Source organism: Centropristis striata, chromosome 17, assembly GCF_030273125.1.
Source record: "Centropristis striata isolate RG_2023a ecotype Rhode Island chromosome 17, C.striata_1.0, whole genome shotgun sequence".
Lineage (NCBI taxonomy): Eukaryota > Metazoa > Chordata > Actinopteri > Perciformes > Serranidae > Centropristis > Centropristis striata.
In genome coordinates, this window is record NC_081533.1 from 27,545,353 (window position 1) to 27,558,367 (window position 13,015).

General features: G+C 39.0%; 1 protein-coding gene and 2 non-coding genes across 3 annotated transcripts; all 3 read left to right on the forward strand.

Moving 5' to 3' along the window:
* The first annotated feature begins 1,258 nt into the window (after positions 1–1,258).
* Positions 1,259–10,553, forward strand: LOC131989407 (eukaryotic initiation factor 4A-I). The gene is made up of 11 exons (XM_059354618.1): positions 1,259–1,381; positions 2,806–2,848; positions 3,006–3,138; positions 3,539–3,678; positions 5,296–5,464; positions 5,917–6,026; positions 6,368–6,511; positions 6,834–6,971; positions 7,504–7,593; positions 7,853–7,932; positions 8,526–10,553. The coding sequence occupies exons 1-11, from the start codon at positions 1,359–1,361 to the stop codon at positions 8,668–8,670; spliced, it is 1,215 nt and encodes a 404-aa protein (XP_059210601.1). The 5' UTR covers positions 1,259–1,358; the 3' UTR covers positions 8,671–10,553.
* LOC131990255 (small nucleolar RNA SNORD10) lies at positions 4,383–4,522 on the forward strand. Its single transcript, XR_009396059.1, has one exon. It is a non-coding gene; the product is annotated as a small nucleolar RNA SNORD10 (small nucleolar RNA).
* LOC131990254 (small nucleolar RNA SNORD10) lies at positions 5,646–5,784 on the forward strand. The gene has a single exon (XR_009396058.1). It is a non-coding gene; the product is annotated as a small nucleolar RNA SNORD10 (small nucleolar RNA).
* Positions 10,554–13,015: the final 2,462 nt, after the last annotated feature.

Consider the following 13,015-nt stretch of genomic DNA (forward strand, 5'->3'; position numbering starts at 1 on the left):
ACAAAGTACATTTACTCAAGCACTGTATGTAAATACACTTCTTATACTTAAGAATTCACATATATGCAACTTAATATTACAAATATTTTACTCAAAACATTTATCGGAAAGCTACTTTATAGATATTTAGCATATTAAGATTTGACAAAACAGATTTGAGATATAAAATATGATGCATTGTTGCTGATTAAACTAGCAATATATCCCAATTACCCTTAATTCACCCTACCCAAAGTACATTGGGTTCATAATACTTAGATATGTTCCCTTACATATTACTTTAAACCAGTAACTTATTTGTAATGGAGTATTTTTTGCAGTTAGGAGTTAGTTTAAGTGCCTTTTTTTAGATAGTGTGACAGAAACAGGAAACATGAAAGAGAGGGAAAGATGGCATGGTACAAAGGTTCACAACTGTCAAGAATCAAGCCATTCTTACTCTTAAATATAAAGTTATTCATATGGCTGCGAACACTATTGAGATGTTGGTCCAAGGTAATTTGCAGAAATTGATAGTTATGGTAACTGACATGAATATAATTGTACTATTACAGAGGAGGCAATCTAAATCAATATTAAAAGTAGTTATAAAAGGTTGGTGTTTGGTGTAATTTACTTATTCTTTGATCACATAGTTTATAATTTAACTTATTTTTATTTATTTAATTCTGAAAGTTCTTGCTATGGACATCATGACCTAAGTATTTCTGAAATCTTGGCTCTGGACCATAGACTGTATAATGGACATGAAAACAATTAGCATAGTATGCAACAATAATAATCATTCATTAAGCTATTAATCACATAGAAAATAATACTTATTTATGGGATTCATTCCAACCGGAACAACTACAAAATACACCCTCAAGCATTTCTTATGTATTGTGAAATTTATGATCAAGATGACTACACTGTGACTCATCCACACATTTTGACGTAGCGCAGATTAAATCCCAGGATATTAGATGTGTGTCACAAGGAAATATGGTTCAGAAGAAAACAAAAAAAACCACCATGGGTACGGCTTTTTGTCTGCGCTGACGAATAGCTGCACTGAGAATGGAGGAGCTAAAAAATGTTCCACAGCGTATCGCGGGTGAAAGGAGCTTGGCCGCTTCTCATTCAGTTGCTTATAGCATCTAAACACCGCCTTTCTGGAACGCTCATGGTGAAACAATCAGGTGCTGCTTTCGACGCTACGCCCCGCCCACCTAAAAATGACGCGCCAACCGACCAATCACATGCCTCTTTGGGCGGGTTTACAGCTAAATGACGGCGAGCTGTTGCAATGAGAAACCCTCTTTGTGTGTTGTCAACGTATATAAGACATCTCTGCCGCAGTTTCTTTCTTTGGAATAATGTCGGCTGAATATGACAATAGGTAAGGAAAAGTTATTATGGTTTTATGGGCATTTTGTGTCTCAGAATTAAAAATAACCGGCTAACGGCGGCATGTTTATCTTTAATAACGACGACTGTTGGGGGAAGTAGACGTTGAGCGGAGCATTCTGTGGTTTCCGTGCTCGATTAACGGTTAGGCCTGCCTGCCGTCACATGTCTTAACGATTTTGTAAAATAATACAGTGAGGTTTTGTCATTTTACGCGTAAAATGTGTATTTCCCGCCGAATTACAGCTTGTTTGTTTGTTTTTGGGCACGAGCTGGTTTCTGAACGGTAACTAAGCAAATTAAATGGCAACCGGCGCCTTCGGTAGCACGTGAGCGCGCGGCCTGCTAACGTTCTATACCACGAGCTCCTGCCGTTACTCGCCCGAGGTTATAAATGTAACCGCTTATTCGAGCGGTCTTGTTAGTAGTTGTCAGTCGTGGTGGAGGAGAGACAGGCTGCCCATGGTGGCGCCGTAATTGTTGCGATATTTCTCCCTTTTTTTGTACGACGGAGGCACATGGCGTGGTGGTGGGGATAATAAATCGAGGGGTGGGACAATGCCGGTAGTGTAGGCCGCAAAAATGCTGCTGGGCTCGTTTAGTCCATGCCAGCGTGATACTATGTGCTACCTTCGTGAAACAAACGCGTGGTTTGTGTCGGTACAGACACCGTTAATGGGTTCCGCTGACTCGGCAGGTCTAATAATAAAAGGCCCCATAGACCAGCAGGGCCTGTTGGCCGAGGCTCCGGCGGCCCTGGAGGCTACTACCCGTCCCGCCTTTCTTTATCCTAACCACCGTTATTTTCACTAAAACCACGCCTGATATAATAACTAATCAGTGGTGATTGAAAACAATGTTTTTTTTTTTTAGAGTAGTTGGCTCTAGTCTAATGTCGGTAGGCCGCTATTCACACCGACAAGCTTCCGACTTTTCAACCCCGACTGGAGAAACGACCATCTTGAATATATGCAGTAGAAATGGCGGACTCGTGAAAAAGGCGTTTGCTTTGTAGTACAAGGAGGAACACGAAAATGACTTTAAAGTATCAATATAACGTCACAGAAAACATTTGTCGACATAAGGAGGCAGTTTGTGACCATGAATACTAATTAAAAATATACAAGCATGTGACATATTATAATATGAACAAGAGTAATATGTATTGTGTCAGTAAAGGGGAGGCTCATAATTTGACTTTTAAATGGTAATATTCTTTTTTTAAAGTAAAGTTTATATTAATCAAGTCACATAAGTGGTCATTTTTGTGAATACAGTAGATGCACAAGTCCTATCTAAATTGCCTGACTTAAAAATGATATTTAAAGTAATGAAATGTTAAATTAAACTGTATTCTGATGTGTTGTGAAAGATTGCTTGAAAGCTATAACAATGACTTTATTGTCTTGTTCACAGAGACAATGGCCCCGAAGGCATGGAGCCAGATGGGATCATTGAGGTGAGTTCCCCTTTAACTGTGGCACTTAAGACAATGCCATTTGCATAGTATATACTCAAGTCATACATTTGTATAGGTTTGTGGGGAAGCATTAAGGAACCCCCTATGATCACAAGCAAATATGAGTCTCATGACTTTTTGTCTTTGCCCCATCCAGAGCAACTGGAATCAGATTACGGACAGTTTTGATGAGATGAACCTGCGCGAGGCTCTGCTCAGAGGAATCTATGCCTATGGTTTTGAGAAGCCCTCTGCTATCCAGCAGAGAGCTATTATGCCTTGTATCAAGGGTAAGTAAGGCTTGCATTTGATAGAGAATCATCATTTTTTTTTCTTCTTGCACCTAGAGTTTTTGAGAAATACTGTATTGACTGCTCTTCCCACTAACTACAAACTTCTCATGATGGAACGGCCACCCCCCTTGTAGTTAACCAAGCAAAGGGTCAAACCAAAACATTAGGTTCTTGCAATATTGTTCCAACATATTTGGGACTGTATGACTTGGTCACCATTAACCTTCTTAAAGTAACATGAACAAGTGAAACTACCCATAATGATACTCTATAGGTGACAATCTTTCCATTTGAAGACTCTGGAGTTGTGAACTAGTAACTGTACACTTCCGTAATGGCATTAAGTAAATATGTGGTTACACTACAGTGGATTAACTTCTTGTGTCTTTTATTTTAGGTTACGATGTGATCGCTCAGGCCCAGTCTGGCACTGGGAAGACTGCCACCTTTGCCATTTCCATCCTTCAGCAGATTGATGTGGAGCTGAAAGGCACTCAGGCTCTGGTCCTGGCTCCCACCAGGGAGCTGGCTCAGCAGGTAGGCTCACTGTCCCATAAGGTTATGGAAAACCTGGAACATTTATGGAGTTTGGTTGTGTGTAATAACATTGTTACAGTAATCCTCTGTGGATAAACTAACCTGATATGTTTGAGTCATGCTGGCAAGTGGAGCCAGAAAAAAATGGTGATTAAACACGAAGGGTCACGAACCCACAATGTGGCTCAGGTGTGAATCAGATGTAATGCTTGTACAACCACAATAATTCAATATGTATTGTGATTTTTCTTGGTCACCCAAGTCTCATGATTGTATTGAATCAGGAAAAAAAGCTTGCATCATTATGTCAGTCTGTTTTGAGGTATTCTGTAGTTCCTTTTAAGCATGATGAGTTTAGCCAGGCTAAATACTTTCAGAAATTCATTTTAATAGAAGTTAAATCGAGTCTGAACTGAGATACGACTGTCCTGGTAAGGATCAAGGTTGGTTGGTTTTAAACCTTCGCTTAGCTGCAGGCTTGGCTAGTGACAAACTTATGTTTTCAAACTTTCTCCTCAATACTTCCATAATCCTGTTGAACTGAACAGAAGTCAGTCAAACTGAATACAATTCTGACTAATCAGCATGTTTTGACAAACATGACTGCATACAGCATCCCATTCCCAGTCCCACCTACATCTACACTAAATTTTGATTTAAGATTTATATGAGAACAAAATTTTAAAGTACTCCATTTACCTGCTGTATAATGATGAAATCCATGCGTGTCAACTGACTCTGTAAACCGCTGGTGTGTTGGTCCTCTTGGTGGCGTTTTGCTGCCTTGAGTCTTCAGCACATCAAGGTTGCAGAGACATGATCATACCTCACTACTTCTGAATACAGCACCCATCATGCCAGAGTGAGTGACAACTTAAATGCCAGCCTTTGAAACCTTTAAACCAGAAGGCACATTTATTTTATCAACATTGGTATTGGTTACTTTTTCTTATCCACATGAACACAAATTAGAGCCACAGTGCTTTTTCTCCAGAGATTTCCTTCGTCAGAAATGCGTGAAGAACAGACAAAACACTAGTTGGAAATTTGGTTATAAAAACTCACTAAGTAGTTTTGGTTGGTGTAAATGTGTTCATTAGTTTAATAAAGAATCAAACACTGGGCCGATATACCAGATCTTATCACACTGTCATACATGACTCAGTAGCTGTGTTTATTGGGATGTTGCAACTGTATTCCAAGTGGTAGCAGTAATCTTAGGAGGTTTTTCCAGATGACAATGCACAGAAGAAAAACAGATCATGCCCAGCATTAATCCTAAATTGCGTATGTCTGTTGGGCCCTCATGACTTTATTAGTGTTTGTACGAGGGAAAATAATCCATCACTGATGTTGCTGTTGTTCCGAGTGGATTAAAAGAAATGGAAATGCTAATGTTTCACCAGATGTACTTTGACAGCTTTCATATTTACCTGGAAAACATGAAAATACACGTTGGAAATAGCGCCACATCACTTCAAGAAAACGAGGGAACAGAAGGCTAAACGGCATCGGTGGTTAATCTTCTCTGGGATAGCTCAGCTAAAACTTAACTTAATGGCATCAACAAGGGTGGATCAGCATGTTGATACATGTTTTTTTTTAAACTTCATTTAGATCCAGAAGGTGGTGCTCGCCCTGGGTGACTACATGGGAGCCAGTTGCTACGCCTGTATCGGAGGGACCAACATTCGCAGTGAAGTCCAGAAGCTGCAGGCTGAAGCTCCTCACATTGTGGTGGGAACCCCCGGCCGCGTCTTCGACATGATAAGTCGCAAAAACATCGGTAAGTCATTCTAGGAATCCACTGTGTAAAAGAAGTTGGCCGGCAGCAGGTTGACTTTCTTATTGAGACAGTTTCTGGGCCAAGAAGGCTTTAAAATGGATCTGAAGTGTGATCAGTTGTTCACTCCATGAGATGAATCAAACCATTCTTGCAGTTTTGGGTGCATAATCAGGAGACCTGCTGTATAATGATGAAACCCATGCGTGTCAGCTGACTCTGTAAACCGCTGGTGTGTTGTTGCTCTTGGTGGCGTTTTGCTGCCTCGAGTCCTCGGCACATCAGGGTTGCAGGGACGTGATCATAGCTCACTTCTGAATACAGCACCCATGTTTTAAAGAGTGACTGACTAATTAAACACCAGCCTTTGTATTCTTACATCCAGCCTTTGAACATTAGGGTGAAATGCATATTTGTGTTCTGGTTTATTTATTTCATTTTACATTTTTTTGCAGTTTCCAAGTACATCAAAATGTTTGTGCTGGACGAGGCTGATGAGATGCTTAGTCGAGGGTTCAAGGACCAGATCTATGAGATTTTCCAGAAACTGGCGAGCAGCACACAGGTAAGAAATTTGAATATTTACATTTTTTGGATTTCTCTGAGGTTTTTACTAAAGCCAGTGTGGCTGGCTGGCTGGTCGGACTGTCTTAACAATTGCCAGGTTTGTCTAAGCAGTACTGTGTGCAGTCCAGGGTTCCCTCTCCTCCCATCTGCAGTGTTGGTGAAGGACTGAATGTTCCTTGGTAGAGAAGTCTATCTGCCCTCCACTGTGGCTGGGTTTACGTCCTTGATTCACAACTAATTGGCGGATTACACTCATTCTTGTCCTCAAATGTGTAGAGTTTACATTTAGCATTTTTTTTTTTTGCATGTTTTTAACCAGCCCTCTGTCTGTGTTTTCAGGTTGTCCTACTGTCAGCCACCATGCCAGCTGATGTGTTGGAGGTCACAAAGAAGTTCATGCGTGAACCTGTCAGAATCCTGGTAAAGAAGGAGGAGCTGACCCTTGAGGGTATCCGTCAGTTCTACATCAACGTGGAGAAAGAGGTAGAGAAACACTTGACTGTTTTACTGTCTGAACCCATATTAACTGGGATCTGAGTTGCCTGTTAAACTATATACTTCTTAGACAATGTCATTTGGGGTTTGTTGAACTGTATGATCATGTTTCCACCCTAATTTATGTCTATAAATGGGTAGGCTTAATACCAGAAGCACCTCTCTGTTGAATGCACGAAAGGTCAGTCAGTAGGTTTAGCTAGCTGTAGCTGATGATAAAGGGCAGCTGAGTGTTTATATACCCAGATGTTCCAGGACACACTCTGTACAAAAAGTGACCTTGCTTTGTGTCTGACCTGTTGGTCCTCAGGAGTGGAAGCTGGACACGCTGTGTGACCTGTACGAAACCCTGACCATCACACAAGCTGTCATCTTCATCAACACAAGGAGGAAAGTGGACTGGCTGACTGAGAAGATGCACGCCAGGGACTTCACCGTGTCCGCTCTGGTAAGAACCTCCCACCGTCTTCACATTTTGAATAATGTCTAGAGCAGGGGTGTCAAACTCAAATACACAATGGACCAAAATGTAAAACTTGAATAAAATCGTGGGCCAACATTGAACAAATAAACCTTTTAATATATACCAAACATGTTTTGCTTTAACATTAAATATGGAACCAGCAACACTTATAAACATACAATATATAACTAAATAGTGCAGACATGCAAAATCAAATTTCAAATAAACACATCAATGTCATTAATTTACAATAATATAATAATTTGGTATTGCCAAATTTGGCCCGCGGGCCAGAGTTTGACACCCCTGGTCTAGACTATGACCCACAGGGTTGCTGGTTCAATTCCTTTGTAGAATGTGTGACTTTAATTCAATACGACGCACATCAGTGTTTGGTGTCCATTGCTGTCGGACAGTCTTGGTGGTCTAAAACACATGACCTTTGACTTTAAGGTCACAGCTTAAGGTAACGCAGTTTGACTTCGTCTCGCTTAAATCCTCCACTCTTGTCTTTCAGCACGGTGACATGGACCAGAAAGAGAGAGACTTGATCATGAGAGAGTTCCGCTCTGGCTCCAGTCGAGTCCTCATCACCACTGACCTGCTGGTACGTACACCAACTGCCTGTGTGCAGTCCAGGGTTCCCTCTCCTCCCATCTGCAGTGTTGGTGAAGGACTGAATGTTCCTTGGTAGAGAAGTCTATCTGCCCTCCACTGTGGCTGGGTCTACGTCCTTGACTCACAACTAATTGGCGGATTACACTCAGTCTTGTCCTCAAATGTGTAGAGTTTACGTTTAGCATTTTAGAAGAGACTGGTTACAAAATGAATGCTTTGTGATTAATGGTCGTTGTGTTCCTCCTCAGGCCAGAGGTATTGATGTTCAGCAGGTGTCCCTAGTCATCAACTACGACCTGCCCACCAACAGGGAAAACTACATCCACAGGTAGGAACAGCAAAGTATCAAATACAGGCGTCACACAAAGGCTTGAAACTTTGAAAATGCTTTAAAAAATGCTTGATTTTCAACATAATCTGGTGTTTTCTTCTACACACTTGAACCAAAAATATTTAGCTTTGAAATCAAGCAATGTCAAAGTAGTCGTTCACTCGTCATTCATGGCTTAATAAATTCTGTTCTTACTGTCAGAAAATAGCATGCATTACATATTCATAGAAACAGCTTTTAAAATGAAGTGACAATATACAACACTGATGCCAAAAAAATTGGGGTCCTTTTTATAAAATGATCAATTTCAGTTTATATTTACAAAAGTAAAAAGTATGTAAACAACGGCCTAATTTTTAAAAAATCTGTACATCCGCTGCTGTGGGTTTAAATTAATTCTGTATTTTTCCCCCCATTTGAATTCATTGTATTGCGCCTTTAAATTCTTCTTAAATCTGTAAGAGTCCTGCAAAAACTAATTGGGTCGTAAGCCATAACTCCCTGAACCCCACAACCTGCCACTGGTTCTTGCTGTTTGGAGCCACCCCATGCTCTCTTCTAAGTAAACTGATTTAACTTTTACTTGTCAGGATTGGTCGTGGTGGTCGTTTCGGCAGAAAGGGAGTAGCCATCAACATGGTGACCGAAGACGACAAGCGAACCCTGAGGGACATTGAGACATTCTACAACACCACCGTCGAGGAGATGCCCATGAATGTGGCTGATCTTATCTAGAAGAATCCACGCGCCCATCGTCCACCCTCGCTCCACTTATTTTAGCAGTCAAAACTTGTTTCTTATACGATCTGAATTCTAAGAACTTCCTTTGGCGAAATTCCACCATGACTTTCCCTTCTACATTCTAATGGAAGGAAGAATGTGGCCATTACTCCTTCCTTACCATGAAATAGTTGTTTTTTCTTTGGCCGTTTTTTTGGAAGGATGAATTACTGACCTGCTTCATCTGCTTGCCATACTCCATTACCTCACATTGGCACCTAAATTCTTCTGCAGCTAATCCCTCCTCTAAACCTTCAAGCATTAATTTGAACTTTTTCGTTTTGCAAACTGAGGACTTTTAACATCAACGAGTGAGTTTGTAACTGGGTCCCACGTGTGCAAAACATAACCGCGTTTCCAAAAGCATATTTAAAATAAAACAATCCCCAACAAAGTTGATCTTTTAAACAGATTCTAGTCTGACGGTTAGGGCAGCTTAACGTAAAGTAAAAAAAAAAAAAACTCAGCTCATGCACGATGCTAACACAAAAATTCCTGAAGCTTTTGTGAAATGTGGCTGTGATTTGCACCAGGTGCTGCAGTACTTGCTGAGTAATAGACGAGGGGTTTAGACTGCAGTTCAGTTCCGACTCTACAAAAACAATGATCTGAAAATGAAATTGGAAGTGCTGCATTTGACCAGATCAGTATTTAAACAACCTTCAGTGTACTGGAAACAGCCTTTTAACTCACATCCATGATCATGTTAAGAAGAGGTTTTGGGGCTAGAGTACACAGGGCATATTCAATAAAAAGACCTATATAGTAAAATCCAACATGAATGAGTTGTTTACCGTTTTGATCCTTTTACTGCTGTTTCTGATATATATTTTTAATTGCTATTGTACATACTGCTTGACTTGTACAGTCACTTGTGCAGTAGCATTCAGTTGAAGACTGACTGGTGGCCACAGACGTTCGGAGGCAAAAAAACAACGGTGAGTGCTGTGGAGACTTTGCCTCTCGACCCTGACGACCTGGTTGGATTTTCATCTCTAACTCTTTGACATTATTGTTCATTTAGATTTTTATTTTTAAACAAAAATATTGGATTTTTTTTTTGATATGGTGGCGGTGTCTTTTTGTAACCTACCTCGCCAACATGTGGGAGGGGGGCCGTCTGAAATGAAAGGACCAAACTACAGATGAAGTATATATAGATCCCTCCCCCTTCTAGTATTGCTAAGCGCTCTCATTAAAATGCCTGTCATCATGGGGTTTGGTGTGTAGGAGAACCGTCATGTTTTGAGGTGTATAGTCAGTGCTATTTTTTAAAATGAATTTACGGAATTGTTAACCTTTTTGAGACAGAAACAGTATCAAGTTTTCTACATTGGATTCTGTATAGTATTTATTTTAATGGTCTTTAAACATAATAAAGGTTTCTCCTTAACAGTGTAAACTGGCCTCTGCATTGTTGAATAGCATGAAAGCTGTTGCGCCAACCCCTTTGTGGAAAGGCTTAGCATCTATAACCCACCACCTATAAGATGACAGTGGAGCGCTGGTTTTTAATGGACCGGCGCATCCGTCGCTGATTGGCTGCTGAGAGCACCGAGCTTTTTGGCCCACCTTCCGGTTTTAACAGCTGTTCAGATACCCACCGAGGTGTAATATTTATTCCCCAAGTTTATCAGTTTGTTTTGCTTCGTTTGGTTAAAACGAGTTTTTGTGTTTCGTCTGGAAGAAGCGTGCACCACCGTGAATCCCCTTTATTTATGACTCCTTACTGATCTGCCAGTTAAAGCTGCATCTTCTGCAGGCTTCAGCCTGGACTTTATATCGAACATTCTCGCATGTCATTACTGATGTCTTTTCGCAATAAACATTTAATTGTACATCGGTGTCATGTCCATTCAGTCACGTACAAATACATTGCGGAATCCCTTGGAACAGACAGAGGTCGCTCACTGTTGTATAAAAAATAATTGGGTCCGGTAATATGGTACACTTTCTTTAGGTAAACCGCCAAGAAAACCACATAAAACCACAAGTGTTTCTTTCACAAGTTATGGACCTCCTCTGTATTATATAGAAAATATGTCTCCATGTAAAATATTTTTCACTCTGATGACTTTCGGGTAAAATGGAAAGCGTCACTTGTGTTGTAAAAAACATAATCCGGTAATATGGTACACTTTCTTTAGGTAAACCGCCAAGAAAACCACAAGTGTTTCTTTCACAAGTTATGGACCTCCTCTTTATTATAAAGAAAATACAGTACAGGCCAAAAGTTTGACACACCTTCTCATTCAATGCGTTTTTCTTTATTTTCATGACTATTTACATTGTAGATTCTCACTGAAGGCATCAAAACTATGAATGAACACATATGGAATTATGTACTTAACAAAAAAAGTGTGAAATAACTGAAAGCATGTCTTGTATTTTAGATTCCTCAAAGTAGCCACCCTTTGCTTACTAGAATATAAGACATGTTTTCAGTTATTTCACACTTTTTTGTTGAGTACATAATTCCACATGTGTTCATTAATAGTTTTGATGAATTTACAATGTAAATAGTCATGAAAATAAAGGAAACACATTGAATGAGAAGTGTCCAAACTTTTGGCCTGTACTGTATGTCGCCATGTAAAATATTTTTCACTCTGATGACTTTCAGGTAAAATGGAAAGCGTCACTTGTGTTGTAAAAAACAAACACGTTTACCTTCATTGAACGATCGCAAATGGAGTAATCCACCTGTGTCGTCATTCATTAAATCATTAACAGTCGTGACTATTCCATCTTTATATTTTAAGTGACAAGGTGGACTTTCAGCATTCATGTGGATGCAATTCAGAGGCCAATAAACCTTACATATAAACCTAAAACGTTACATATAAATTACAGTTTGGCCTAATATTCAACACGTTTCCAACAACTAGTATTTATTCTAGTATATTAAACACTTAGTTCAGTAAAATAGCCTTTCCCCCTCGCGCTAAAAGGTGGACTATTCCTGTCCTACATGGCACATGTGGACTCAGTTTAAAAGCCAATAGCAATGTCAGTCCACCAGAGGGAGACGTTCTTTATTCACTGTGGCACTCTTATGAAAGAGCAGCTTGCATTTTTTTTTCTCCAAATGTATCAAGAGAAAAAAAAACACATTGCAAATGAAGAAGAAAATGTAAAGATATGTCATTTCTTCTTCAGTTTCAATGTCTATTCAAATCCAGCCAGTGTCCTGTGTAGGTTATTGCATCATTATCTAGCAGCCTGCCTACAATGACAATATTAACTAGCTCTTAGAGTATATTTAAATTATAAAATATTTATTTTACCATAACCAGTGACGGAAAGTAACAAAGTACATTTACTCAAGTACTCTACTTAAGTACAATTTTGACTTACTTGTACTTTACTTGAGTATTTCCATTTTATGTAACTTTATACTTCTACTCCACTACATTTTAGAGGCAAATATTATACTTTTTACTCCACTACATTTAGCTGACAGCTTTAGTTACTTTACAGGTCGAGATTTAACATTAAAAAATACATTTAAAGTGATTTGACTTGTTTTTTTTTAAATTAAACCTTGTAACAGTATATTAAATAGTTAAAACGATCCCTAACTTGATCAAATTACATTTGATTACTTGTGCTGCTTACATAAATACATCATAATATTAATCCAATAATATACTTGATATTAATAAAACACTCTGAGTGGGTCCATTCTGCATAACGTGTACTTTTACTTTTGATACTTTAAGTACATTTTGATGCTGAAAATTTTTTACTTTTACTTCAGTAAGTTTTGAATGCAGGACTTTTACTTGTAGTGGAGTAATTTCACAGTGTGGTATTAGTACTTTTACTTAAGTAAGAGATCTGAATACTTCTCCCACCACTGACCATAACCACATTATAGTCTGTTCAGTTCCTGGTGTGTCTGTACAGATACATTTTTATCCTTTTTAATTAGCAGAAAATCATATGTTCAAAATTCCAATTGGCTTAAAGCTTGATTTCTGTGGGGTGTGATCATTAGAAACTATGTAATTGCAGCAGTAGTGGTAGGTAAGTGTGTAGAATTTTTTTTAATGGTGTTTGTGGTTAGCTATCACTTTTTTAGATAAATTAAGATAAATAAGATAAATTAATTTAAGATAAATTATAGACAGTAATTTAAACATAAGGACATTTATCAAAAATAGGATGCAGAATTCCACCTAGGTTAACACCAATATTTATATGAAATGGAGCAGATGCAACATTGAATTGTATTCTTAGTTTTAAGGCTATTTTTCTACACCTTAAGCAAATGTTTTGACTGTTTATAAAGCATGAG